The 25437-nt window shown below is 49.3% G+C and overlaps 1 protein-coding gene across 3 annotated transcripts in view; it reads right to left on the bottom strand.

The window, feature by feature from the left end:
• Nucleotides 1-25148, bottom strand: part of KLKB1 (kallikrein B1) — a 194258-nt gene extending 169110 nt beyond the window's left edge. The window contains exons 1-4 of one of the 3 annotated variants that reach the window (XM_069744367.1): nucleotides 25054-25087; nucleotides 17408-17621; nucleotides 4347-4405; nucleotides 3803-3962 (exon numbers count right to left, since the gene is read on the bottom strand). In XM_069744367.1, coding sequence (XP_069600468.1) covers nucleotides 3803-3962; nucleotides 4347-4404 — 218 coding nt within the window. In that variant the 5' untranslated portion in view covers nucleotide 4405; nucleotides 17408-17621; nucleotides 25054-25087. Of the gene's footprint in view, nucleotides 1-3802; nucleotides 3963-4346; nucleotides 4553-17407; nucleotides 17622-25053 lie in introns of those variants that run through there. The other 2 variants (XM_069744368.1, XM_069744366.1) reach the window with 2 other exon arrangements.
• Nucleotides 25149-25437: the final 289 nt, after the last annotated feature.

Here is a 25437-nt window from a genome sequence, read left to right as displayed (position 1 = left end):
TCCCGGCTGTACCCAACGATCTTCTAGCTTAGGGAGACTTCGCTTCTCCCAGAAGGCACCTGGAATATGCAAATTAGCCTCCTGAAGCTTGAATCCCTGGTTTGGTGATGCTTTCGAAGCAGCTGGTCCCGGCTGTACCCAACGATCTTCTAGCTTAGGGAGACTTCGCTTCTCCCAGAAGGCACCTGGAATATGCAAATTAGCCTCCTGAAGCTTGAATCCCTGGTTTGGTGATGCTTTCGAAGCAGCTGGTCCCGGCTGTACCCAACGATCTTCTAGCTTAGGGAGACTTCGCTTCTCCCAGAAGGCACCTGGAATATGCAAATTAGCCTCCTGAAGCTTGAATCCCTGGTTTGGTGATGCTTTCGAAGCAGCTGGTCCCGGCTGTACCCAACGATCTTCTAGCTTAGGGAGACTTCGCTTCTCCCAGAAGGCTCCTGGAATATGCAAATTAGCCTCCTGAAGCTTGAATCCCTGGTTTGGTGATGCTTTCGAAGCAGCTGGTCCCGGCTGTACCCAACGATCTTCTAGCTTAGGGAGACTTCGCTTCTCCCAGAAGGCACCTGGAATATGCAAATTAGCCTCCTGAAGCTTGAATCCCTGGTTTGGTGATGCTTTCGAAGCAGCTGGTCCCGGCTGTACCCAACGATCTTCTAGCTTAGGGAGACTTCGCTTCTCCCAGAAGGCACCTGGAATATGCAAATTAGCCTCCTGAAGCTTGAATCCCTGGTTTGGTGATGCTTTCGAAGCAGCTGGTCCCGGCTGTACCCAACGATCTTCTAGCTTAGGGAGACTTCGCTTCTCCCAGAAGGCACCTGGAATATGCAAATTAGCCTCCTGAAGCTTGAATCCCTGGTTTGGTGATGCTTTCGAAGCAGCTGGTCCCGGCTGTACCCAACGATCTTCTAGCTTAGGGAGACTTCGCTTCTCCCAGAAGGCACCTGGAATATGCAAATTAGCCTCCTGAAGCTTGAATCCCTGGTTTTGCAAAGGTAACTTTGCGGTCAACACAAAACCCTACAAAAACCACGCAAAGGGGGCAAAAAGACCCTCCGTACCGAACTAACGGCACGGAGGTACACCCTCTGCGTCCCAGAGCTTCCAGCAAGCAGGAAAAAACAAATAGACAAGCTGGACAGAAAAAACAGCAAACAAAATAGCAAAGTAGAACTTAGCTATGCAGAGCAGCAGGCCACAGGAACGATCCAGGAGGAAACAGGTCCAATACTAGAACATTGACTGGAGGTCAGGATCAAAGCACTAGGTGGAGTTAAATAGAGCAGCACCTAACGACTTCACCACATCACCTGAGGAAGGAAACTCAGAAGCCGCAGTACCACTTTCCTCCACCAACGGAAGCTCACAGAGAGAATCAGCCGAAGTACCACTTGTGACCACAGGAGGGAGCTCTGCCACAGAATTCACAACAGTACACAATGTTAAAGGCATGTGACTCATGCGGATCCATGCAGATCGTACGCTGTGCACACAGACGCAAATGTGAACCCGGCCTAAGACCACCTCTAGCTGCAATTACTGCTGCAAGTCTTTTGGAGTATGTGTCTACCAGCTTTGCACATTTATAGATGGAAAACTTTTCCTATCCTTCTTTGCAAATGAGCTCTAGCTCAGTGAGATTGGATGGAGAGCAACTAAGAAGAGCAATTCTGAAGTATTGCCACAAATTCTCAATGGGATTTAGGTCTGAACTTTAACTGGACCATTCAAACACATGAATATGCTTTAATCTAAACTTTTCTATTATAGCTCTGACACTATGTTTAGGGTCATTGTCCTGTTGGAAGGTGAACCTATGCCCCAGTCTCAAGTCTTTTCTAGCTTCTAATAGGTTCGCCTCCACAATTGCCCTATATTTAACTCTAGCCATCTTCCCATCAATTCTGACCAGCTTCCCTGTCTCTGCTGAGGAAAAGCTTCCCCACAGCATGATGCTGCCACCATCATGATTGTTGGTGGAGATGGTGTTTTCAGGGAGATGTGCAGTGTTAGTTTTCTGCCATACATAGCATTTTGCATTTTGCCAAAAAAATACTACTTTGGTCTTATCTTACCAGAACACCTTCTTCAACATGCTAGCTGTATCTCCTACATGGCTTTTTGTAAACTGCAAACAGGACTACTTATGGCTTGTTTAAAACAATAGTTTTCTTTTTTCCACTCTTACATAAAAGACAAATTTGTGGAGTTTTGACAATAGTTTTCCTGTGGACAGATTCTCCCACCTGAGCTGTGTCTGTGTCTAGCTCCTCTAGAGCAGATCTGGGCAAGATGCGGCCCGCATCCACCCCGCCTGATGACTTTAAACGGCCCGCCAGCTAGCTGTCACTTCTGACAGCCGCCCCCGGCACCGCTCGGCCAGCCGCCAGCCACTTCTGAGGACCGCTGGTGGCTGGAGTGAAGGCCAGGTTGATTACCTGTTTATCGGTGGCGGTGGCCATCTTCCCGAGGCCACGCGTGCGCAGATGGAGTGCTCTGCTTCACGGGGCTTCAGGAAAATGGCCGCGGGAGGCCGCATGTGCGCAGATGGAGATCGCGGCGGCCATTTTCCTGAAGCCGAGTTTGCAGATTTAGATCTCGGCTTCAGGAAAATGGCCACCGCGATCTCCATCTGCGCATGTGCGGCCTCCCACGGCCATTTTCCTGAAGCCCCATGAAGCACAGCACTCCATCTGCGCACGCGTGGCCTCGGGAAGATGGCCGCTGCCACCGATATTCAACCTGGCTCTGCTGCTCACATTGCATTCCGGGCCGCTGCATCACCTCACCGGTGGAAGGGACCCTGCGCACACCATACCACACCTCTGCCGCCGCACCTCTGCCGTCGCCACACCATTGCTGCAACCCCCCCATGGACACCAGGCCGTGGCGTCGCCCGCCTAAGCAGGAAGGGACCCTGCTCAGCTGCACGCCACACCGCATCACCCCACCTCTGCCGACACCATGCCTCCTGTGACCCTGCTCTGCCACCGCCAGCGCTCATGTAAGAATCTTACTGTAAGATACTGTAAATTCGGACAGTAAGACGGATCCCCATCTTGTAAAAAATCTTTTTTTCTGCAATGTTCACCCCAAATTTGGGGTGCGCCTTATGGTCCGGTGCGTCTTATAGTCCGAAAAATACGGTAATTATATTAGTTCAGCCCTCTAAAACCATCCCACTTTCTCATGCGGCCCCATGGCAAAATTAATTGCCCACCCCTGCTCTAGAGTGACAATAGGCCTATTGGTTGCTTCTCTAGTTAGTGCTCTCCTTGCTTGGGATGTCAGTTTAGGCAGACAGCCATGTCTTTAGGTTTGCACTTGTGTCATACTTTTTCCATTTTTTTATGAAGAATTCAACAGTGCTCCAAGAGATGTTTAGAGCTTGGGTTATTTTTTTTTTTATAACCTAACCTTGCTTTACCCTTCTTTTAGCTTAATCCCTGACCTATCTGGTGTGTTCCTAATGCTCTCAAGAAAACATCTGAGGCCTACACAGAATATATAGTTATGCTAAGAAGAAATTACAAACAGTGGACTCAATTTTCTAACTTTCATACTACAGGGGGCTGTATACAAATTCATGTCACAATTTGCATATTGATATGCTTAAAATATTTAGAAAACCATGTAGCCATTTTTTTACACTTTACAAATACTTGCTACCTTGTGTTGGAATATGTATATATAGACTTAGATATTTATTCAGTACACAAATACAGTTCCTAAATTTATTGTACATACATACATTTACAAGATTCAAAGTAAACCCAACTCCAATCTATCGGTCTTGTTGCCTCACCTTTCATTATCATTTGGCCAACTTGCTGGTAGGTAAGAAAACATCAAGCAACGTGGGCTAAAGGTACAGACCATCTGACAATATTCAACATCAGGAGCAAACACAGTACCCAGGTCTCCACCTTGAAGGAGCACGTCTTGTTCTAGCTCTGGTACACAGTCTAGCAAAAGTGAATAAACTTTGTTAATACGAACGCATACTCTGCATTAAACAGATTCCAGACACTGGGACAGCATTGCTTATTAATTATATGATCAATAGTATACATAAGATAGCATACATACAGTGCCATCATAATAGTCCATGTGGCTACAATGGGGCAGTTGTAAAGAGGAGGCCTAGCGATGTGTTGCTGCACCCAATGTATTAATATCACATAATATTTCATTTTTAGGTTTAGTATTTAAAATCCCCAAAAATAGTTTGGTATGCACTAGGTAGAATTAATTGTGACGCCCATGGTTTTAAAACAGAAATGTTGCTTTATGCAATAGTTAGTATTTGCTGTTACATCATTCATTATGTAATAGAAAGGTTGCTTTACCTCCACCAGCCAAATCTAACAGCAGGAAAAGACTTGCCACAGTGAAATAAAAAGGCATCCTGTAATAAAGCATAATGGTACATAAGTTCTTTATAAATATGCATGATCAGTTATATTATTAGAATATTGTATTTACCTTTGTTCTTAATTTCAAGCAGAAAAGGAGAACATAAAGTATCCGATTTGTTCAGTTTTGCCCTCGGCTGTGACTGATGCATCTCACCAGGTTCTCAAGCTTTTCATTTTCCAAAGGGGCATGTTTACATTGCATTACAAAATTGTGTGTGTGTGGGCAATGTTTAACTGTGATAAGGCTCAATGCTTGGTTTTGCAATAGAACTTGTTACTTAAATGGGTTGTCTATACATCAATAATGGTTAAAACCAAGCAACTTTACAATTTTAATCTTATTATAAATACTCTCAATTCTCAAGAACAGTTGTAGTGCGAATGTTATTGTTTAGTGGTTGTTTTCTAGGCTACCGCCTACCGCTGCAGTTATACAGCGTAGCCGAGTATGCTCGCTGGTTACAGACTCCTTTCAAAAGAGCACTATAAGCACTGATTTAATATATAATAGTATGGGAAAATGTACAATTCAGATGAGCAGCCAACCATGCCAATGACCAGAACTAATGAAAACCAAATGGATGAATTGTGGTCTGGTATCCAAATTTAATCCCAACAAAAAGCTGACCTAAACATTTGCTTTTATTCTGTACCTCTAAAAAAGCTTTCATCAATAAAACACACACATATTGATGAGTGGATCAGAGATGGTTGCTAGATCTTCAAAAGCCAGGTCAAAAAATAATAATAGATAGTAATTTATGAAAAGAGTCTAGGGGAACAGATAGCTGATACTCCGTTTCCCTACCAGGCAGCAGAGGTTGGCCCCCTGGGGGGAAGAACGCTGCGGCGCCCCCCGCTCAATGTAGGCTAACCCTGTCTGACCCTAAGAGGAGCCATCACCAACACCCATAAACTGCTTAAGTGCTTCACAATAATGAACCTGACTGTAGATGTGTTATTAGCACCCATGTCTGATCCACTCACAAATATGTGTGTGTTTTATTGATAAAAGCTTTTTTAGAAGCACATAATTAAAGCTAATTTTTATGTCTGTTTTTTGTTGGGTTAAAAAACTGTCCAGAGACTTCTGGGAGCCGGAGCCAAGGAATGGCTGCATTCTAACAGAGCTCCCTGGTCGTGGAGAAAAATCCCTCTCCATCCCCTTAACTGGTGCATCAAAAAGCCGGGATAAGGACCAGACAAGGGCCTCCATTAACAGACCCAGCTTTCCAAAGATCCTGGGGTCAATAGGCACAAGCAGAGCTGTACAAAGCAGCAGAACTCCAGAAGGATGAGTGAGGACACTGAGGACCATGCTACTCACCGGGCCTTGAGAATAGCACAGGGGCTGCGGACCGGATCTGTTTCCATCTGCGGGTGCCTGGCAGCAGCGTGAAGGGCGGGAGGAAATCGGAGGTAGGGACGACCAGGTGAATGATGGTGAGTGCTGGAGGTGAGTCAGCATTGTGCAGGTGTCATTTCCCCCATCCCCTCCTGCAACGTGAGGGGGCAGTACTGGAATACTTAAGGTACCTTCACACTAAACAACTTCACAACGATATCGCTAGCGATCCGTGACGTTGCAGCGTCCTGGCTAGCGATATCGTTGTGTTTGACACGCAGCAGCGATCAGGATCCTGCTGTGATGTCGTTGGTCGCTGCAGAAAGTCCAGAACTTTATTTCGTCGCTGGATCTCCCGCAGACATCGCTGAATCGGCGTGTGTGACGCCGATTCAGCGATGTCTTCACTGGTAACCAAGGTAAACATCGGGTTACTAAGCGCAGGGCCGCGCTTAGTAACCCGATGTTTACCCTGGTTAGCATCGTAAAAGTGAAAAAAACAAACACTACATACTTACCTTCCGCTGTCTGTCCCCGGCGCTCTGCTTCCTGCACTGGCTGTGAGCGCCGGTCAGCCGGAAAGCAGAGCAGTGACATCACCGCTCTGCTTTGCGGCCGCTGTGCTCACAGTCAGTGCAGGAAAGCACAGCGCCGAGGACAGACAGCGGAAGGTAAGTATGTAGTGTTTGTTTTTTTTACTTTTACGATGGTAACCAGGGTAAACATCGGGTTACTAAGCGCGGCCCTGCGCTTAGTAACCCGATGTTTACCCTGGTTACCGGCATCGTTGGTCGCTGGAGAGCTGTCTGTGTGACAGCTCTCCAGCGACCAAAGAGCGATGCTGCAGCGATCAACATCGTTGTCGGTATCGCTGCAGCGTCGCTTAGAGTGAAGGTACCTTTAGGCTATGTGCACACGATGCGGAATTTGCAGCATTTCCGCAGCTGCGGGTCCGCAGCAGTTTCCCTTGCGTTTACAGTACAATGTAAATGTATGGGAAATAAAAAACGCAGTGCACATGCTGCTGAAAAAAACGCGCGGAAACGCAGCGGTTTACATTCCGCAGCATGTCACTTCTTTGTGCGGATTCCGCTGCAGGTTTATAACTGCCCTTATGGAAATCCGCAGTTGTAAATCCGCAGTGGAAACCGTGGTAAATCCGTGGTAAAACCGTGGTAATTCCGCGATAAATCCGCAGCGGTTTTCTACTGTAGATTTATCAAATCTGCTGAAATCCGCTGTGGAAAAATCCGCAGTGGACCCAGACATCGTGGGCACATAGCCTTAGAGGCTGGATGATTTAGGCTGAATGAGCCCTGAGGCTCCTCTGATTAAAGGTACTGTCACACTAGACGATATCGCTAGCGATCCGTGACGTTGCAGCGTCCTCGCTTGCGATATCGTCCAGTGTGACAGGCAGCAGCGATCAGGCCCCTGCTGGGAGATCGCTGGTCGGGGAAGAAAGTACAGAACTTTATTTCGTCGCTGGACTGCCCGTAGACATCGCTGAATCGGCGTGTGTGACACCGATTCAGCGATGTCTTTGCTGGTAACCAGGGTAAACATCGGGTAACTAAGCGCAGGGCCGCGCTTAGTAACCCGATGTTTACCCTGGTTACCATCCTAAAAGTAAAAAAACAAACAGTACATACTTACCTACAGCCGTCTGTCCTCCAGCGCTGTGCTCTGCTCTCCTCCTGCTCTGGCTGTGAGCGTCGGTCAGCCGGAAAGCAGAGCGGTGACGTCACCGCTCTGCTTTCTGGCTGCCCGGAGCTCACAGCCAGACCAGAGAAGCAGAGCGCCGAGGACAGACAGCGGTAGGTAAGTATGTAGCGTTTGTTTTTTTACTTTTTAGGATGGTAACCAGGGTAAACATCGGGTTACTAAGCGCGGCCCTGCGCTTAGTTACCCGATGTTTACCCTGGTTACCGGGGACCTCGGGATCGTTGGTCGCTGGAGAGCGGTCTGTGTGACAGCTCTCCAGCGACCAAACAGCGACGCTGCAGCGATCCGGATCGTTGTCGGTATCGCTGCAGCGTCGCTATGTGTGACGGTACCTTTAGGATAGTTCGAGACACTAGTGGGACAGGCTGGAAACCCCCTGAGCTGGCACATGAGTGTGTTTGCTAGAGACTGGGAGAGACTGTGATCCAGGGACACCACTACCCCTGAGATGGGGAATGTAATATAACACCATCCACAACCCAGAGGAGATAGTAAGACAACAGCACACTTAACACATCGGAAGCCCCCTTATCAAGTGCCTGCTCCAGTGAATCATACCAAGGGACAGGATATATGAACATTGAATCATCTGCATAACTTCTCTGCCAGGCACTGGAGAGTGGCTGTGAAATGTTTAATATATACAGTTCTTTAAAATCTCTTTTTCTTTAAGCCTACCATGACTGCAGCAGATACTTACATACTCTGTCCTAGTGCTGCTTCAAACAATCATTCTGCTGAATCAGCAAATACTCCTCTATGTAGCTCATAACTACCAGCATCTTAGCTGAACTGCCTTAAAGAGTTATATGTGACTAAAAAGTTACCAGTGACATCACTGCCTTTTATACAGGACTACATTAGTGACTCTATACACCATGGATAAATTTGTGAGCAAAAATAGCAAGGGAAGCATGTACCCAAACAGCAAATTCCCCCACAAAGCTGGCAAGTGATAACTGCAGAGACGACCCACAGCCCATAGCCTAAGCTATAATGGACCGTCTAATGCCAGAGATTGACAATCGGCTGGTGGCTTTCCAGGCCTCGGAGGTGATAGTGTCGCAAGTCAATACACTGTGGTCACTTCTTGTGGAGGCGGAGCAAAGAGTTTCTGGAGGAGGCTGTAAAAGACATGACCGCGTATAGCCAATAAAGGATCCTTTCCGTAAAGCATCCCCCACCCCCAACTACCTTGCCCCTCTTAACCCCTCCATCTATTACCCAAGAAAACACACCACCACGTTAATTTCTTTTTTGGATAATTTGGCCACAGCGGCCATTTTATTAACAAACAAATACATAAATAACAACATGTAAACAGTAAATATAAAACCTCGAGGGGGGGGGGCTCTTGGAGCTAAAAAATCTGGCTCATAATAGGCAGAGAGCCTACCCAAAATTTTGACCAAAAAACACGTATTTACCCTCAGCCGTAACCACCAGCTCGAGGGCACCATGTAACCCATTTCGGGCAAACCAACCACAAAGCTCCCGAGGTAAACACCACGTCCAGAGCCCGTACCAAAAGCCAGATCAACCCTATCAGCATCATCACCAACTCCAAGAACCCCACCCCCCGCCAACGCCACTGTGACAATAATACAAAATTCTTGCCTTCAATAAATCAAACAGAAAAGAAAATATAATTTAAAAGACCCCCTCTTTTTTTTTTTTTTTACATTAAGAATTAACGAACTTGCCGATCTTGACTAAAATTACGTTGCCTCATAGTACCCCTAAAAACAGGGAGGGTGGGAGGGACTCACTTCGCCCGTCTAAGGTGACTGATCTCCCTTTTCCCGCACTTTCCCAAGCCCCCACCTCCCTTTTGCATAAATCCCCACCCCCAATCCTACTCTTCCAATCCCCGGGCCCCTTTTCTCATAACTTCTTTATTTTTAAAAACCTACTGCACTGTTCCCATGGCAACGCAGTCATGTGGGGGCCTCCTTTTAGCTGCGCCCCATACAGCCCCCCCTCTTGACCGCGTATAGCCAATAAAGGATCCTTTCCGTAAAGCATCCCCCACCCCCAACTACCTTGCCCCTCTTAACCCCTCCATCTATTACCCAAGAAAACACACCACCACGTTAATTTCTTTTTTGGATAATTTGGCCACAGCGGCCATTTTATTAACAAACAAATACATAAATAACAACATGTAAACAGTAAATATAAAACCTCGAGGGGGGGGGCTCTTGGAGCTAAAAAATCTGGCTCATAATAGGCAGAGAGCCTACCCAAAATTTTGACCAAAAAACACGTATTTACCCTCAGCCGTAACCACCAGCTCGAGGGCACCATGTAACCCATTTCGGGCAAACCAACCACAAAGCTCCCGAGGTAAACACCCCGTCCAGAGCCCGTACCAAAAGCCAGATCAACCCTATCAGCATCATCACCAACTCCAAGAACCCCACCCCCCGCCACACACGAACAGCCCTGACCACCTCAGGCTCGTGAGTGCCCCACCACCGCCAAAGCTCTTTCTACTCCTTCCTGTAGACCGAGCGCCCATAAATCCATCCCGATCTCGTTAAGATGCACTCCATCATCCCTCCAGAAATTACCGACCCCGGCCTCCAGCTCGAAATGCCTCACGGCAATACCCCCATTCCGGGACACAAAACTCGCCACCATCCTGTTCAATTTTACCCTGGCTCTGTTAATCCCTTTATGGGAACGGGCCTCCCGCCACGTCTTCCGTGGCACAATGTCCGACCACACTGTCATCATACCGGGAAAAGATACCCAGAGCCTCAACAAGTCATAACGGATATCCCGAATGAGTTCCCTCACGGGTTTTGCCCCCAAATCATTACCCCCCAAGTGAACCACTAGAATATCCGGGGGGCAATCCAGACGGGCGGCGCGGGAGAATTCTGGCAAGAAACTACGCCACGACATACCACGAGTCCCCATCCAACGGATGATCACTGCCTCTCGGCCGAAACCCAGTTGCCTACCATTCGCGCGCGCATCGGCCCGGAGGGCGCCCCAATATACGAAAGAGTGTCCGACAATCCACGCCAAAAGAGGGGCACGACCTGAAAAACACAACCACAATTAACAATCCGTAAAGACGCACTTCTTCACCCCGCATTGTTGATTTAATGCCGCACATAAGACAGGTAACGATTAGAACTCCACCTGCCTATTTTCTTGATCACCTCCGGCCCGAGGCCCAAACCATCGGCCTCAGATGCGGCCCCAATCCTAAAAGAATGCGAGCCGAAATTTTCCGGGTTAACACCCAGTAAACCCAAGCCCTTCTTCAAAATGGCTACAAACTGGAAACGTGACAAGAAATCCCCTTCTTGGTGTTGCAACAGAGGGCCTGACCTGACCGATGACAAATTCCAATATGCCTTTAAGCAGCGTTGCGGACACATCCCGCTACCCGCCACTCTTCCTAGCACTACTTTCTTTCCCCTACCTAGCTGATCCGTCTTTGAACGCCTTATCCAAAAAGCAACTCCCCCTTCCCAAAAAACCACATCTTCCGCCAAAAGACCACCCGACCTGTCCTTGCTCGGGGAAACCAATTCACCCAGACGCAAAGCACCAAAAAACGCTAAAGAAAAAGCCAATCGAAACAGTACCACCTCGAACTGAGATGAACAAATGACGCCCAATGCCTCCCCTAACCGCTGCAACATCCCAAAAGAAATGGGCCTACGTTTATCAAAAGTCGAATTACCCTTACGAAAACCTTTCAACGCCTGCCGTATAACAAAGTCCTTTGTGACGTCCCTCAATCCTTGCAACTGAAAACCAAAAGCCAAACCTGCTATAAACTTGTTTAACCTAGACACGGACCAACCCCACTCCACGACCTTACCTACCAGTGCCAATAACGCCATTGCCCTGTCGCTATCTGACTCAGCCGAGCCGCATTGAAACAACCAACTTTCCCACATGGCCCATGACGCCGCATAATCTGACCATGTCCTGTTTGACACCGAGGCTTGGATCAATCGGCCTCCCCTTCCGTAACCACCTGCCACAGATGCAAAGGACATGCTGCTCCTGCCGCCTCCGAATCTGGAGCCAAATCCCGGAATCGGTCCCACTGCAAACGAGACAAAGCATCAGCTATATTGTTCTGAACTCCTGGCACGTGCACCGCCGAAATCCATGCATTCAACTCCAAGCATCTCAAGACCAACTCCCTGACCAACCTAATTACTGGAGGGGAAGAAGAAGATAGGCTGTTAATCACGGACACCACGCTCGAGTTATCGCAATGAAAACGTACTCGCCGGTCACGAAAGCTGTCACCCCAAACAAACACCGACACCACAATCGGGAACAACTCCAACAATGCCAAATTCTTGGTAAGCCCCTTCTTTCGCCAATCCTCTGGCCACACCCCGACGCTCCATTTTCCTCCACAGTAGGCCCCATAACCAACTCCACCTGCTGCGTCTGTGTAGATCTCGCAATCAAAAGCATTCAGATCCTCCTGCTGAATAAGCGACCTGCCATTATAGCCTTCCAAAAAACGTTGCCAAACAAGAAGGTCCTCCTTATGCTCCCTACCCAAACGAATAAAATGATGAGCCGACCGGACTCCAGCCGTCGCCCTGGACAATCTGCGGCAAAATATCCTGCCCATTGGCATAATACGACAAGCAAAATTCAAGCGGCCCAGCAGCGACTGCAACTCCTTCAATGAAGTCTTCCGCAATTTTCCAATCCGACTCACCTCTTGCTTAAGCAACTCCAACTTATCATCAGGCAACCTACACTCCATTTTTTCAGAATCAATGAGAATCCCTAAGAAACTCAGGACCGTGCAGGGGCCCTCCGTTTTTTCCTGTGCCAAAGGAACACCAAACTGTCCGGCCACCCATTCCATGGTCCCAAGTAAATGACCGCACACTGCTGAATCCGGTGGACCGACAAACAAAAAATCATCCAAGTAGTGAATGACAGAAGGAACGGCCGATACATCTCTCACTACCCACTCCAAAAAGGTACTGAAAGTCTCAAACAATGCACAGGAAATCGAACATCCCATAGGCAAACACCTATCCAAGTAAAAACCACCCTCCCACCAACAACCTAACAAAGGAATGCTCTGCGGGTGCACAGGCAAGAGCCTAAAGGCCGACTCGATGTCCGTTTTTGCCAGCAATGCTCCAGGCCCGTACATTCGCACCCACCGAACCGCCGCATCAAACGATGTGTAAACAATGGAGCACAACTCCTCCGCAATCCCATCATTAACTGAGGATCCTTTGGGATACGAAAGATGCTGAATTAGCCGGAACTTGTTCGGCTCCTTCTTGGGCACCACCCCAAGCGGGGAAACAATTACACCAGCCATGGGCAACGAACTAAAAGGCCCCGCCATTCTTCCCAGCTCAACCTCTTTTGCCAATTTAGCCGAAACAACCTCCGCATGCAAGCTAGCTGATCTCAAATTTTTTGTAGAAAAAGGAACAACATGCATCGGGTGAGGGATCTTAAACCCCTCAAGAAAACCGTCCCTAATAACCTCCGCCTTTTTAACATCCGGGTATCTACTTAGATAAGGGGCCATCTTTTGAACCCTCACCGGAGTCACCCCCTTGACCGCCACCCACTGATGGCTTACCCCATGATTTCTTGAAACACTTAGCGGCTCCGTGAGAGGCCCCATTGCAGTGGGAGCACACGTGTTTAAATTTACAAGTGGTGCCATACTTGCACCGGCCTTCATTAAACTGCCAGCATGTCCCAGATTTTTCCTTTGAACCCTGAGACCCGTGTCCTCCACTTTGTCCTGACTGCTGACTGCTACCCCCCCCTCCCCCCTGAAAGGACTGCCCATAACGCACCATCACCTTCAACCACAACCCGATGTCTTTTTGGTCCCACCTTATCTCCGGCCTCACTGCTTTTCGCTGCCTGAACTGTTCATCGTATCTCAGCCAAGCGTGGCCCCCATAGGTACAATGCGCTTCACCAATAGCATCCAAATAACAAAACAGGCCCGAGCAATTCTCGGAGAATTTCTCCCCTATAACACTCGCTAGAATGGCAAAGGCCTGCTGCCAGTTAACGAACGTCTGAGGAATAAGGCGCCAACGCCTCTTTTCTTCCTCCTCCTTTTTGCTGTCGTCTTTCTTTCCTTTATCCAAGTTAAATTTTTCTAAAGGAAGGAGAGAGAAAATCTCTACGTATTCATCTTTCCAGACCCTCTCCTTGACTTCTTTCTTCAAATGGGCCCCCAGCGGACCCTCAAAACACACATATACCTCGCCTTTTGCCCTGTCGTCTAACTTAACGGTATCACCTTTTCCCGTTTCCGTTTGTACCGACACCGACACCCCCGCTGCAGGAACAGGCGTCCCACTACCCGAGCTCGCAATCTCGTTCGAACCCCCTGCTACGCCCCCGGCAACCGACACCCAGGCACCAGCGGGCGACGATCCCACACTATTAGCAACTGAGCTACCCCCGCCCCCATCCAATCTACGCAAAATCTGCGACATACCCGCTAAAAGCTCTCTAACCCCCGGAACCTCATTACTGCCCCCACCCCGCTCCACTACACCCGAAACACCCGGCACTGGGGAAAGACTGGACATGTACTCACGTGGCTGTGCAGGTGCTGTGTCCCCACCAGCCGTGCTTCCTGAATCCTGCTGGTCCATTTCGTCGCGATGTTCGTTCCCGGAATCATCGCTGCCGCTCATCTGCCCCAGGCCCGCGCCCCTGGCCTCCACGTCACCAGGGGGGACCGAGACTGGCGAAGGCGACCGGTCCCTCGACCTCCTGCTGGATCTGGATCTGTCCGGCTCCGTGATTCCTCTGTTTCCAGCCGCTGGACTGTCTCCTCTGGACGCCGCTCCTGCGGCGCGACCGCGACCCGCTCCTTGCCGTGATGCCGCCGCTGTCCTGCCTGATAATCTGCTCTGCCGTCCTGTAGCGGAGCCAGGTGCACTGGGGGGGTGGGATCCGGGTGCACCCGCCGCAATTGCACCCGCCGCGATACTTCCCGGCTCCTGCCTGGTGGATGCTGCCGCCGCCGCTGGGCTCCTCCCCCGTCCCGCCGCTCACGTTGCCGCCACCGCGGGAGATGCTCCCCGGCGGGTAGAAGCTGCCATTCTCGGTGCTGCGGCGCCGCCGCACCCTCTGCCAGGCCGCACCGAAGTGCGGCCCTGGCATCCTGTGCAGCGCCGGCGTCCTGCCGCGTCTGCACCGCTCGCCCAGCACCGCGCCGCCTCGCGCCGGCAGGGCCGCCAGGTGGATTCCTGCCGGGGGAGGGGGCGGGCAAGGTGGATCCGCCGCATCCCCCAGCCCCCGCAGGGTCCTGGGAGGGGCTCCGCGGCCTGCGCCTGCCGCGCGGTGTCGTGTCGGGGGACAGCCTGTCTGGCGGCCTAGACCGCCTGGTTCTGCTGCCCCAGCTCCCGCTGTCCTGGCTCCCACTGACTCCGAGCAGCCCTGTGAGCTGCTCCTCCAGCCATCCGGCCCTCCTGGATCTGGCCTCCCGGCGAAGCTGAGCGACCAGGCTGTCCACGGAAGACATGGTAAGAGGCTGTGGCAGCAGGTCCACTCACTTCGCCCATCTAAGGTGACTGATCTCCCTTTTCCCGCACTTTCCCATGCACCCACCTCCCTTTTGCATAAATCCCCACCCCCAATCCTACTCTTCCAATCCCCGGGCCCCTTTTCTCATAACTTCTTTATTTTTAAAAACCTACTGCACTGCTCCCATGGCAACGCAGTCATGTGGGGGCCTCCTTTTAGCTGCGCCCCATACAGCCCCCCCTCTTTACAGGAAGACTAGAGGCCAAAGAAAAAGAAACTTCATTTCTATTGGAGAAGGTCAATGACCTAGAAAATAGATCTCATAAAAATAATTTAAGGCTGGTGGGCCACTCCAAGTCGGTCCCATCATCTGATCTCATTAACATCACATTAGAATGGCTTCAGAAAATGTTGAATTTAAACGCAGGTCAGGGGAAATCAGGATTGAGAAAGCCCACGGCTTACAGGTTTCAACAGCACCAACACTTACTCGATGGGATGAGTGGGGAGCTGGAATACAAATTTTGATAATTTCATGGCTGTTTCCGCACTCAGGGTTAGGTTAATGGCGATCACAGCCAACTGAGAGGTATCCATAACACAATCTCTTTACTGGTGTTTTTGGAAAGTGAATGGGCTCAACTCCCCTGTAAATAGGAAGAATGTCCTGAATTATTTACAACTAGTGTTGAGCGATACCGTCCGATATTTGAAAGTATCGGCATTGGATGGTATCGGCCGATATCCGAAAAATATCGGATATCGCCGATACCAATATCCAATACCAATACAAGTCAATGGGACACAAATATCGGAAGGTATTCCTCTATGGTTCCCAGGGTCTGAAGGAGAGGAAACTCTCCTTCAGGCCCTGGGATCCATATTCATGTGTAAAATAAAGAATATAAATAAAAAATATTAATATACTTACCCTCGGACGCGCCCTGGTTGTCACCGCTGCAACCGCCATGATTCCCTTCCTAAGAATGAGCGCGTTAAGGACCTTCGATGACGTCGCAGCTTGTGATTGGTCGCGGTAGCGTCATGTGACCGCTCACGCGACCAATCACAAGCCGCGACGTCATCGAAGGTCCTTAACGCGCTCATTCTTAGGAATGAAGAGGCCTGTGTCTAAAAAAAGGAAAGATCCAACATGTCAGCCACCATGGTGCATCCCTGTTTTGCCAAGGCCACATAGTGTACAGATGGACAATTATTCATGAATTTAGGGTTGCCTAGAAATGGCTGAAACAGAAGAAATGTATTCCCTATAGTAGTTACACGGACATGGCTTTATTGATTCTTCATAGGGCATACATCACTGCGTCAATGCAGGCCAAAATGACACCCAAAACATTGTATACATGCTCAAAATGTGGAACACACAACATAAACTTCCTCCATCACCTGTGGAGTTTTCCAAGAATACAAGATTTGTGGCATAGGTTACATGTAAAACTACAGATTACCTTTCATATTACATTTCCACTTACACCGCAATGGGCAATCTTCAATATGCTAGTGGAATCTCAGCAATATCTGCCCAAACATATAAAAGCAATTTTGGTAATATGGGCTTCGGCAGTTAGGAAGAGCATATTACACCATTGGTTGAACTCTAATATACCATCCCAATCACTAATACAGACAAAAATAATGTTCCTATTCAAAATGGATTGGTTGGAAACATTAACTGACAGAGAGAGACTAACGGGGAGGTTTCTCACGATTTGGTCTTTTCTTATTCCTACATTATCACCATCTATCAAAGAAAGACTGAGAGCTCAGTTGAAGGACACCAGATGGAATCTCCTTAAGTGTATTGATGGACACATCCCGATTCCATAAACTCTAGATTTTTATGGATGCGCGCAGAGAGGTGGGAGAGGGCGATTAAGGGTAGGGACTACAGAGTAGGTAGAGTTTATATAAGTGTATTGTTGTGACAATAATGTCATATTGAACAGAATGGAAAAGACATCTTGACATGGAGTCTATGACATGTTATTGGGTTGATATGTACTGTTTAAAACAAATAAAAAGAGTTTGAAAAAATAAACAGGCCAGAACTGCCAATCTTCAGAAGAACACCACCCTCTGGAAAAAAGGGAAGCCAGAAGGTAGAAGATCAATGCACTCCCGAAGATGGCAAGTGAAAACAACCCTTCAAGAATATCTGTGTTAGAGAACTTTATGCTCTTTAGCAAGTAGATCGTTGTTGCCAATTTATTTTGATCACCATAAACTTATCAATATTGGCATATAAAATAATCAAATTTGAACTACCATAAGAATTCTTTAAATTCCCACTGTCCACCAATGCTGTAGAGAAAAAACGATAATTTTCTATCCACAGTTCCACCTTTAAGAAGACTTTAATACATGAGGAAAACAGTACCTGAAGGTCTAGGCAGCCTCCTCGACCGCACCCACCCAGACCTAGTCGCTTCCCGTCATCTTAGAGGATGACGGAGAGGAGGGGCAATCTTTTCTCCAATGTCCGGGCTCTCCGCAATAATAACAGTTGTTTCTCCAGGCGACGTATTTTCTCCTTCTCTTTTAGCGAGGTAAGACCAATTTCCATGGCGTCAGGAGCGGCCCCAGTCTCTTAGCTGCCAACAAATAGTGAAGTTTCACACTGCATGACACCCCTGGTGCGTAATCTGCAGTTCATTCCTATGGCCTGGGTTATGGCATCCTCCAAAGTGTCAGGTGAAGGATGAAGGGCCAGAACATCCTGGAGGCATCAAGACAGGCCTCTGCGGAATAGCCCTCGAAGGGTGGCATCGTCGCAGAACACCTCTGCAGCCCAACGTCAGAACTCTGAACATAACCACTCAGCAGAATGTTTGCCCTCCCAAGTACTTATTACCATGTCCTCAGCCATACGGACCCTGTCAGGCTCATCATAGATGTGGCCCAGGGCACTGAAAAAGGTCTCAACAGTCATCCTCTCAGAAGCAGAAGATGAGAGAGAAAAGGCCCAGGCTTGTGGAGCCCCCCAAAGAAGGGAATTAATGACCCCACCCTCTGGAACTCGTACCCTGAAGAACGAGACCTCAGGGAGAAAAAAGTTTCCACCTCTCCCTGAAGGCTCCAAACTCCTTTTTATCCCCTCAGAAGGGGTGGGGAAGTTTTACTGGAGATTCAGGAGATACCAATGACACATCTCTACCACCAGTACAAAGAGACCCCGCAGCGACAGCCCCCTGTACGGTATCTACCAGCTGCTGTAGGGTCTGAGCCATTGTGTGCTGCTCCATATTCAATTTCTGCAACATTTGCATCAGATGTTTCACCTGATATGCTAATGCCTGCATAGGATCCATGAAGGTAACACTCCTTAATCTCCCCCCTAAAAAAAAAAAAAAAAAAAAACTGTAACGGTTGTTTAGAATGTCAGGACCAGCTACCTGACGGGCACTCACTGACGACAGCACAGGAGGCTAGCCTGCTGCTAGGGACAGCCTGTGACACCGAGGAGCTGTGAACGAGAATGGTAGCAGCGGCACTGCCAGGGCTAGCCGCTCTCCAGAGAAGTCAGACAGGACCTGCAGTCACATGATCGTGTGTCAGAGGGGGTGGGCAGAGCTTAGCACCACTTACGCTGTTTGAGCCTGAAGCAGGGGGTTGCAGCGGCTCTGGGAGAAAGTGTAAGAAAGAGAGGAGCCAAGGATGTTAAAAGGGGTGACAGGAAGAAACATAGTCACACAAGCCAAGGTCATAAACAAAGAGTTCAGAGCAGTACACAGGGGCAGTCAGAAGAATAGTCAGGATGTAGTAAGAGATCAGTAAACCAGAACGGGCAATAGACGGTACAGAAATAGCAGGCAAGAATCACAACAAGGATGGAACCAGATCAGAAACCAAACAGACAAACAACAGTACAACATGCACAAAGCAGAGGCACACCAGGGTCAGACACACTCAGCCAAGGGTCAGAGTATAAACAACAAGGATTGACCTCACAGAGAGGCTATAAAAAGCCTCCCAGGACCCAGAAAGAGGCCATTCGAGTTGACCCTGCAACTACCATGCCCAGGGCCGTATTTAGAGTTTCTGCTGCCCTAGGCACTTTTCGTGCTGCCTCCCTCATTGGTGAGTATGACTAAGGCTACTTTCACACATAGCGTCGGATTCGGCCCATCGCAGTGCGTCGGGCCGAGATTCCGACGCTAGTGTTTGATGCGCCGCACAACGGAGGCAGCGGATGCATTTCTCCGGCTCATCCACTGCCCCATTGTTAGGTGCGGGTGGTGGGGGCGGAGTTCCGGCCGCCCATGCGCGGTCGGAAAAAGCGGTCCGTCGGCAGCAAAAAACGTTACATTTAACGTTTTTTGCTCCCGGCGGTCCGCCACAACACGGCGCAACCGTCGCACGATGGTTGCGACGTGTCGCAATGCGTCGGTAATGTTACTCTATGGGGCAAAAACGCATCCTGCAAACAACTTTGCAGGATGCATTTTTTCCCCTAAACGACGCACTGCGACGTATTGAAAACAACGCTAGTGTGAAAGTAGCCTAATGCAGACTTTGTCGGCAGTGACTTAGGCTACTTTCACATCAGTGATTTTTGCCATTCGCGGAAAATCCGGCAGTTTTTCTGCATCTGCCACGTAGCAGATCACTTACGGCAACACTGCGTTCGGCCTCATTCATTCCCTATGGGACTTGCGGACATGTGCAGCACTTGCAACAATGGAAAAAAAAATTGCTAGCAGTGTTTTTTTTTGTCTCACCACAAGTGCAAAACCACAAGTGCTAAACAATGTCTGCAAGTAGCCATCACTACCTGTCCCTGCACATTGCTAGCTCATCCCTAACCATCCCTCCCTGACCTAAAACTACACTATAAAGCTTAGAAAAACAATTTATTGCCTGACATATTCCTACGATAATGAGGGCTCCAGGCTACGGCGTAAGTGCATTGTTTTCCCTGTGGAGGGATTCAGGAAGATGGCCGCCACAGGCGGCGCATTTGCAGACTGAGATCGCATCTGGACCAAGATCCCAATCTCCGCCTTTAGTGGCCCACAGCTTTAGAAATATGTCCACTTAGCTATTAGGTTGCTGTTACACTATAGCAGTATTTGGTCAGTATTTTACATCATTATTTGTAGCCAAAACCAGGAGTGGAACAATTAGAGGAAAAGTATAACAGAAACATATACACCACTTCTGCATTTATCACCCACTCCTGGTTTTGGCCACAAATACTGATGTAAAATACTGACCAAATACTGCTAGTGTGATGGCAGTACCGTCAGTTACCGCCAACATCGGGCCCGCAGCATTGCACCGCTGTGACACCCCCTCCTCCCATTCAGGGCCCGCTGCATTGTCCCACTTCTGCCACTGCAGACTTCCAGAGGAAGGGACTCGGCCTCCTGTGATTCTGTTTACAAGACAGGAGACCGCTATTACTGGACCGGGGACGCTATTACAGGGCAGGGACATGTGTATACACTCACACACACTGCACAGGGGGCACAGTATGCACACACACACACACACACACATATATATATACACTGCACAGGGGGGCACAGTATGCACACACACATATATATACACTGCACATGGGGGCACAGTATGCACACACACACATATATACACTGCACAGGGGGCACAGTATGCACACACAGATATATGCACTGCACAGGGGGGCACAGTATGCACACACACACATATATACACACTGCACAGGGGGGCACAGTATGCACACACACATATATACACTGCACAGGGGGGCACAGTATGCACACACACATATATACACTGCACAGGGGGGCACAGTATGCACACACACATATATACACTGCACAGGGGGGCACAGTATGCACACACACATATATACACTGCACAGGGGGGCACAGTATGCACACACACATATATACACTGCACAGGGGGCACAGTATGCACACACACATATATACACTGCACAGGGGGGCACCGTATGCACACACACATATATACACTGCACAGGGGGCACAGTATGCACACACACATATATACACTGCACAGGGGGGCACAGTATGCACACACACACATATATACACTGCACAGGGGGGCACCGTATGCACACACACATATATACACTGCACAGGGGGGCACAGTATGCACACACACACATATATACACTGCACAGGGGGGCACCGTATGCACACACACATATATACACTGCACAGGGGGGCACAGTATGCACACACATATATACACTGCACAGGGGGCACAGTATGCACACACACATATATACACTGCACAGGGGGCACAGTATGCACACACACATATATACACTGCACAGGGGGCAAAGTATGCACACACACATATATACACTGCACAGGGGGGCACCGTATGCACACACACATATATACACTGCACAGGGGGGCACCGTATGCACACACACACATATATACACTGCACAGGGGGGCACAGTATGCACACACACATATATACACTGCACAGGGGGGCACAGTATGCACACACACATATATACACTGCACAGCGGGGCACAGTATGCACACACACATATATACACTGCACAGGGGGGCACCGTATGCACACACACACATATATACACTGCACAGGGGGGCACAGTATGCACACACACATATATACACTGCACAGGGGGGCACAGTATGCACACACACATGTATACACTGCACAGGGGGGCACAGTATGCACACACACACATATATGCACTGCACAGGGGGGCACAGTATGCACACACACATGTATACACTGCACAGGGGGGCACAGTATGCACACACACATGTATACACTGCACAGGGGGGCACAGTATGCACACACACACATATATACACTGCACAGGGGGGCACAGTATGCACACACACATATATACACTGCACAGGGGGGCACAGTATGCACACACACACATATATACACTGCACAGGGGGCACAGTATGCACACACACATATATACACTGCACAGGGGGGCACAGTATGCACACACACACATATATACACTGCACAGGGGGGCACAGTATGCACACACACACACATATATACACTGCACAGTGGGGCACAGTATGCACACACACATATATACACTGCACAGGGGGGCACAGTATGCACACACACATATATACACTGCACAGGGGGCACAGTATGCACACACACATATATACACTGCACAGGGGGGCACAGTGTGCACACACACATATATACACTGCACAGTGGGCACAGTATGCACACACACATATATACACTGCACAGGGGGCACAGTATGCACACACACATATATACACTGCACAGGGGGCACAGTATGCACACACACACATATATACACTGCACAGGGGGCACAGTATGCACACACACATATATACACTGCACAGGGGGGCACAGTATGCACACACACATATATACACTGCACAGGGGGGCACAGTATGCACACACACATATATACACTGCACAGGGGGGCACCGTATGCACACACACACATATATACACTGCACAGGGGGGCACAGTATGCACACACACATATATACACTGCACAGGGGGCACAGTATGCACACACACATATATACACTGCACAGGGGGCACAGTATGCACACACACATATATACACTGCACAGGGGGGCACCGTATGCACACACACATATATACACTGCACAGGGGGGCACCGTATGCACACACACACACACATATATACACTGCACAGGGGGGCACAGTATGCACACACACATATATACACTGCACAGGGGGCACAGTATGCACACACACATATATACACTGCACAGCGGGGCACAGTATGCACACACACATATATACACTGCACAGGGGGGCACCGTATGCACACACACACATATATACACTGCACAGGGGGGCACAGTATGCACACACGCATATATACACTGCACAGGGGGGCACAGTATGCACACACACATGTATACACTGCACAGGGGGGCACAGTATGCACACACACACATATATACACTGCACAGGGGGGCACAGTATGCACACACACATATATACACTGCACAGGGGGGCACAGTATGCACACACACATGTATACACTGCACAGGGGGGCACAGTATGCACACACACACATATATGCACTGCACAGGGGGGCACAGTATGCACACACACATATATACACTGCACAGGGGGGCACAGTATGCACACACACATATATACACTGCACAGGGGGGCACAGTATGCACACACACACATATATACACTGCACAGGGGGGCACAGTATGCACACACACATATATACACTGCACAGGGGGGCACAGTATGCACACACACACATATATACACTGCACAGGGGGCACAGTATGCACACACACATATATACACTGCACAGGGGGGCACAGTATGCACACACACACATATATACACTGCACAGGGGGGCACAGTATGCACACACACACACATATATACACTGCACAGGGGGGCACAGTATGCACACACACATATATACACTGCACAGGGGGGCACAGTATGCACACACACATATATACACTGCACAGGGGGCACAGTATGCACACACACATATATACACTGCACAGGGGGGCACAGTGTGCACACACACATATATACACTGCACAGGGGGCACAGTATGCACACACACATATATACACTGCACAGGGGGCACAGTATGCACACACACATATATACACTGCACAGGGGGCACAGTATGCACACACACACACATATATACACTGCACAGGGGGCACAGTATGCACACACACATATATACACTGCACAGGGGGGCACAGTATGCACACACACATATATACACTGCACAGGGGGGCACAGTATGCACACACACATATATACACTGCACAGGGGGGCACCGTATGCACACACACACATATATACACTGCACAGGGGGGCACAGTATGCACACACACATATATACACTGCACAGGGGGGCACAGTATGCACACACACATATATACACTGCACAGGGGGCACAGTATGCACACACACATATATACACTGCACAGGGGGCACAGTATGCACACACACATATATACACTGCACAGGGGGGCACAGTATGCACACACACACATATATACACTGCACAGGGGGCACAGTATGCACACACACATATATACACTGCACAGGGGGGCACAGTATGCACACACACATATATACACTGCACAGGGGGGCACAGTATGCACACACACATATATACACTGCACAGGGGGCACCGTATGCACACACACACATATATACACTGCACAGGGGGGCACAGTATGCACACACACATATATACACTGCACAGGGGGGCACAGTATGCACACACACATATATACACTGCACAGGGGGGCACAGTATGCATACACACACATATATACACTGCACAGGGGGGCACAGTATGCATACACACATATATACACTGCACAGGGGGCACAGTATGCACACACACACATATATACACTGCACAGGGGGGCACAGTATGCACACACACATATATACACTGCACAGGGGGGCACAGTATGCACACACACATATATACACTGCACAGGGGGCACAGTATGCACACACACACATATATACACTGCACAGGGGGGCACAGTATGCACACACACACATATATACACTGCATCGGGGGCACAGTATGCACACACACATATATACACTGCACAGGGGGGCACAGTATGCACACACACATATATACACTGCACAGGGGGGCACAGTATGCACACACACACATATATATACACTGCACAGGGGGGCACAGTATGCACACACACATATATACACTGCACAGGGGGGCACAGTATGCTCAAACACACATATATACACTGCACAGGGGGGCACAGTATGCACACACACATATATACACTGCACAGGGGGCACAGTATGCACACACACATATATACACTGCACAGGGGGGCACAGTATGCACACACACACATATATACACTGCACAGGGGGGCACAGTATGCACACACACATAGACTGCACATACCCATCACAGCAGCCGTTCCTTCTGGCCTCAGCAGGATAACCCCGCAGCAGTGTGCCGCCAGCCGGCGGTCTCGCTCTGGCCCAGTGTTCTCCACTTACCTGTCAGATCCCAGGACCGCACTAGCCAGCTACGATCTGGATCTCCTCCTTCCAGTCAGGTGAGTTCGGCAGACACTGACTGCACACAGTGTGGGCGTGTCTGCAGTGCAGGGATGCGGCTGCCAACACTCAGCCTTTAACCCAGCAAGCAGCCAGAAGCTGGGGGACCGTAGCAGGGGCATCTGCACCCTGCGCCCCGGCCCAGCCCAGCCTGCTGGGATCCAAGACCCCCACAGCAGCCGGAAGACAGGTGGGTGGGCGGCCGACACAGGACTGTCAGGCAGTAACCAAATTTGGCGCCTAAGCGAGGAGGGGGTAGGGCTTACATGTGACTTATTTCCGTTTCCGGATCCCTGTGCACACTGCACTACGTGACGGCGCTGT

This window comes from Ranitomeya imitator, chromosome 1 (genome assembly GCF_032444005.1).
Source record: "Ranitomeya imitator isolate aRanImi1 chromosome 1, aRanImi1.pri, whole genome shotgun sequence".
Taxonomy (NCBI): domain Eukaryota; kingdom Metazoa; phylum Chordata; class Amphibia; order Anura; family Dendrobatidae; genus Ranitomeya; species Ranitomeya imitator.
The sequence above is the reverse complement of the archived record's forward strand: the minus strand, read 5'-3'. Positions and strand labels throughout refer to the sequence as shown.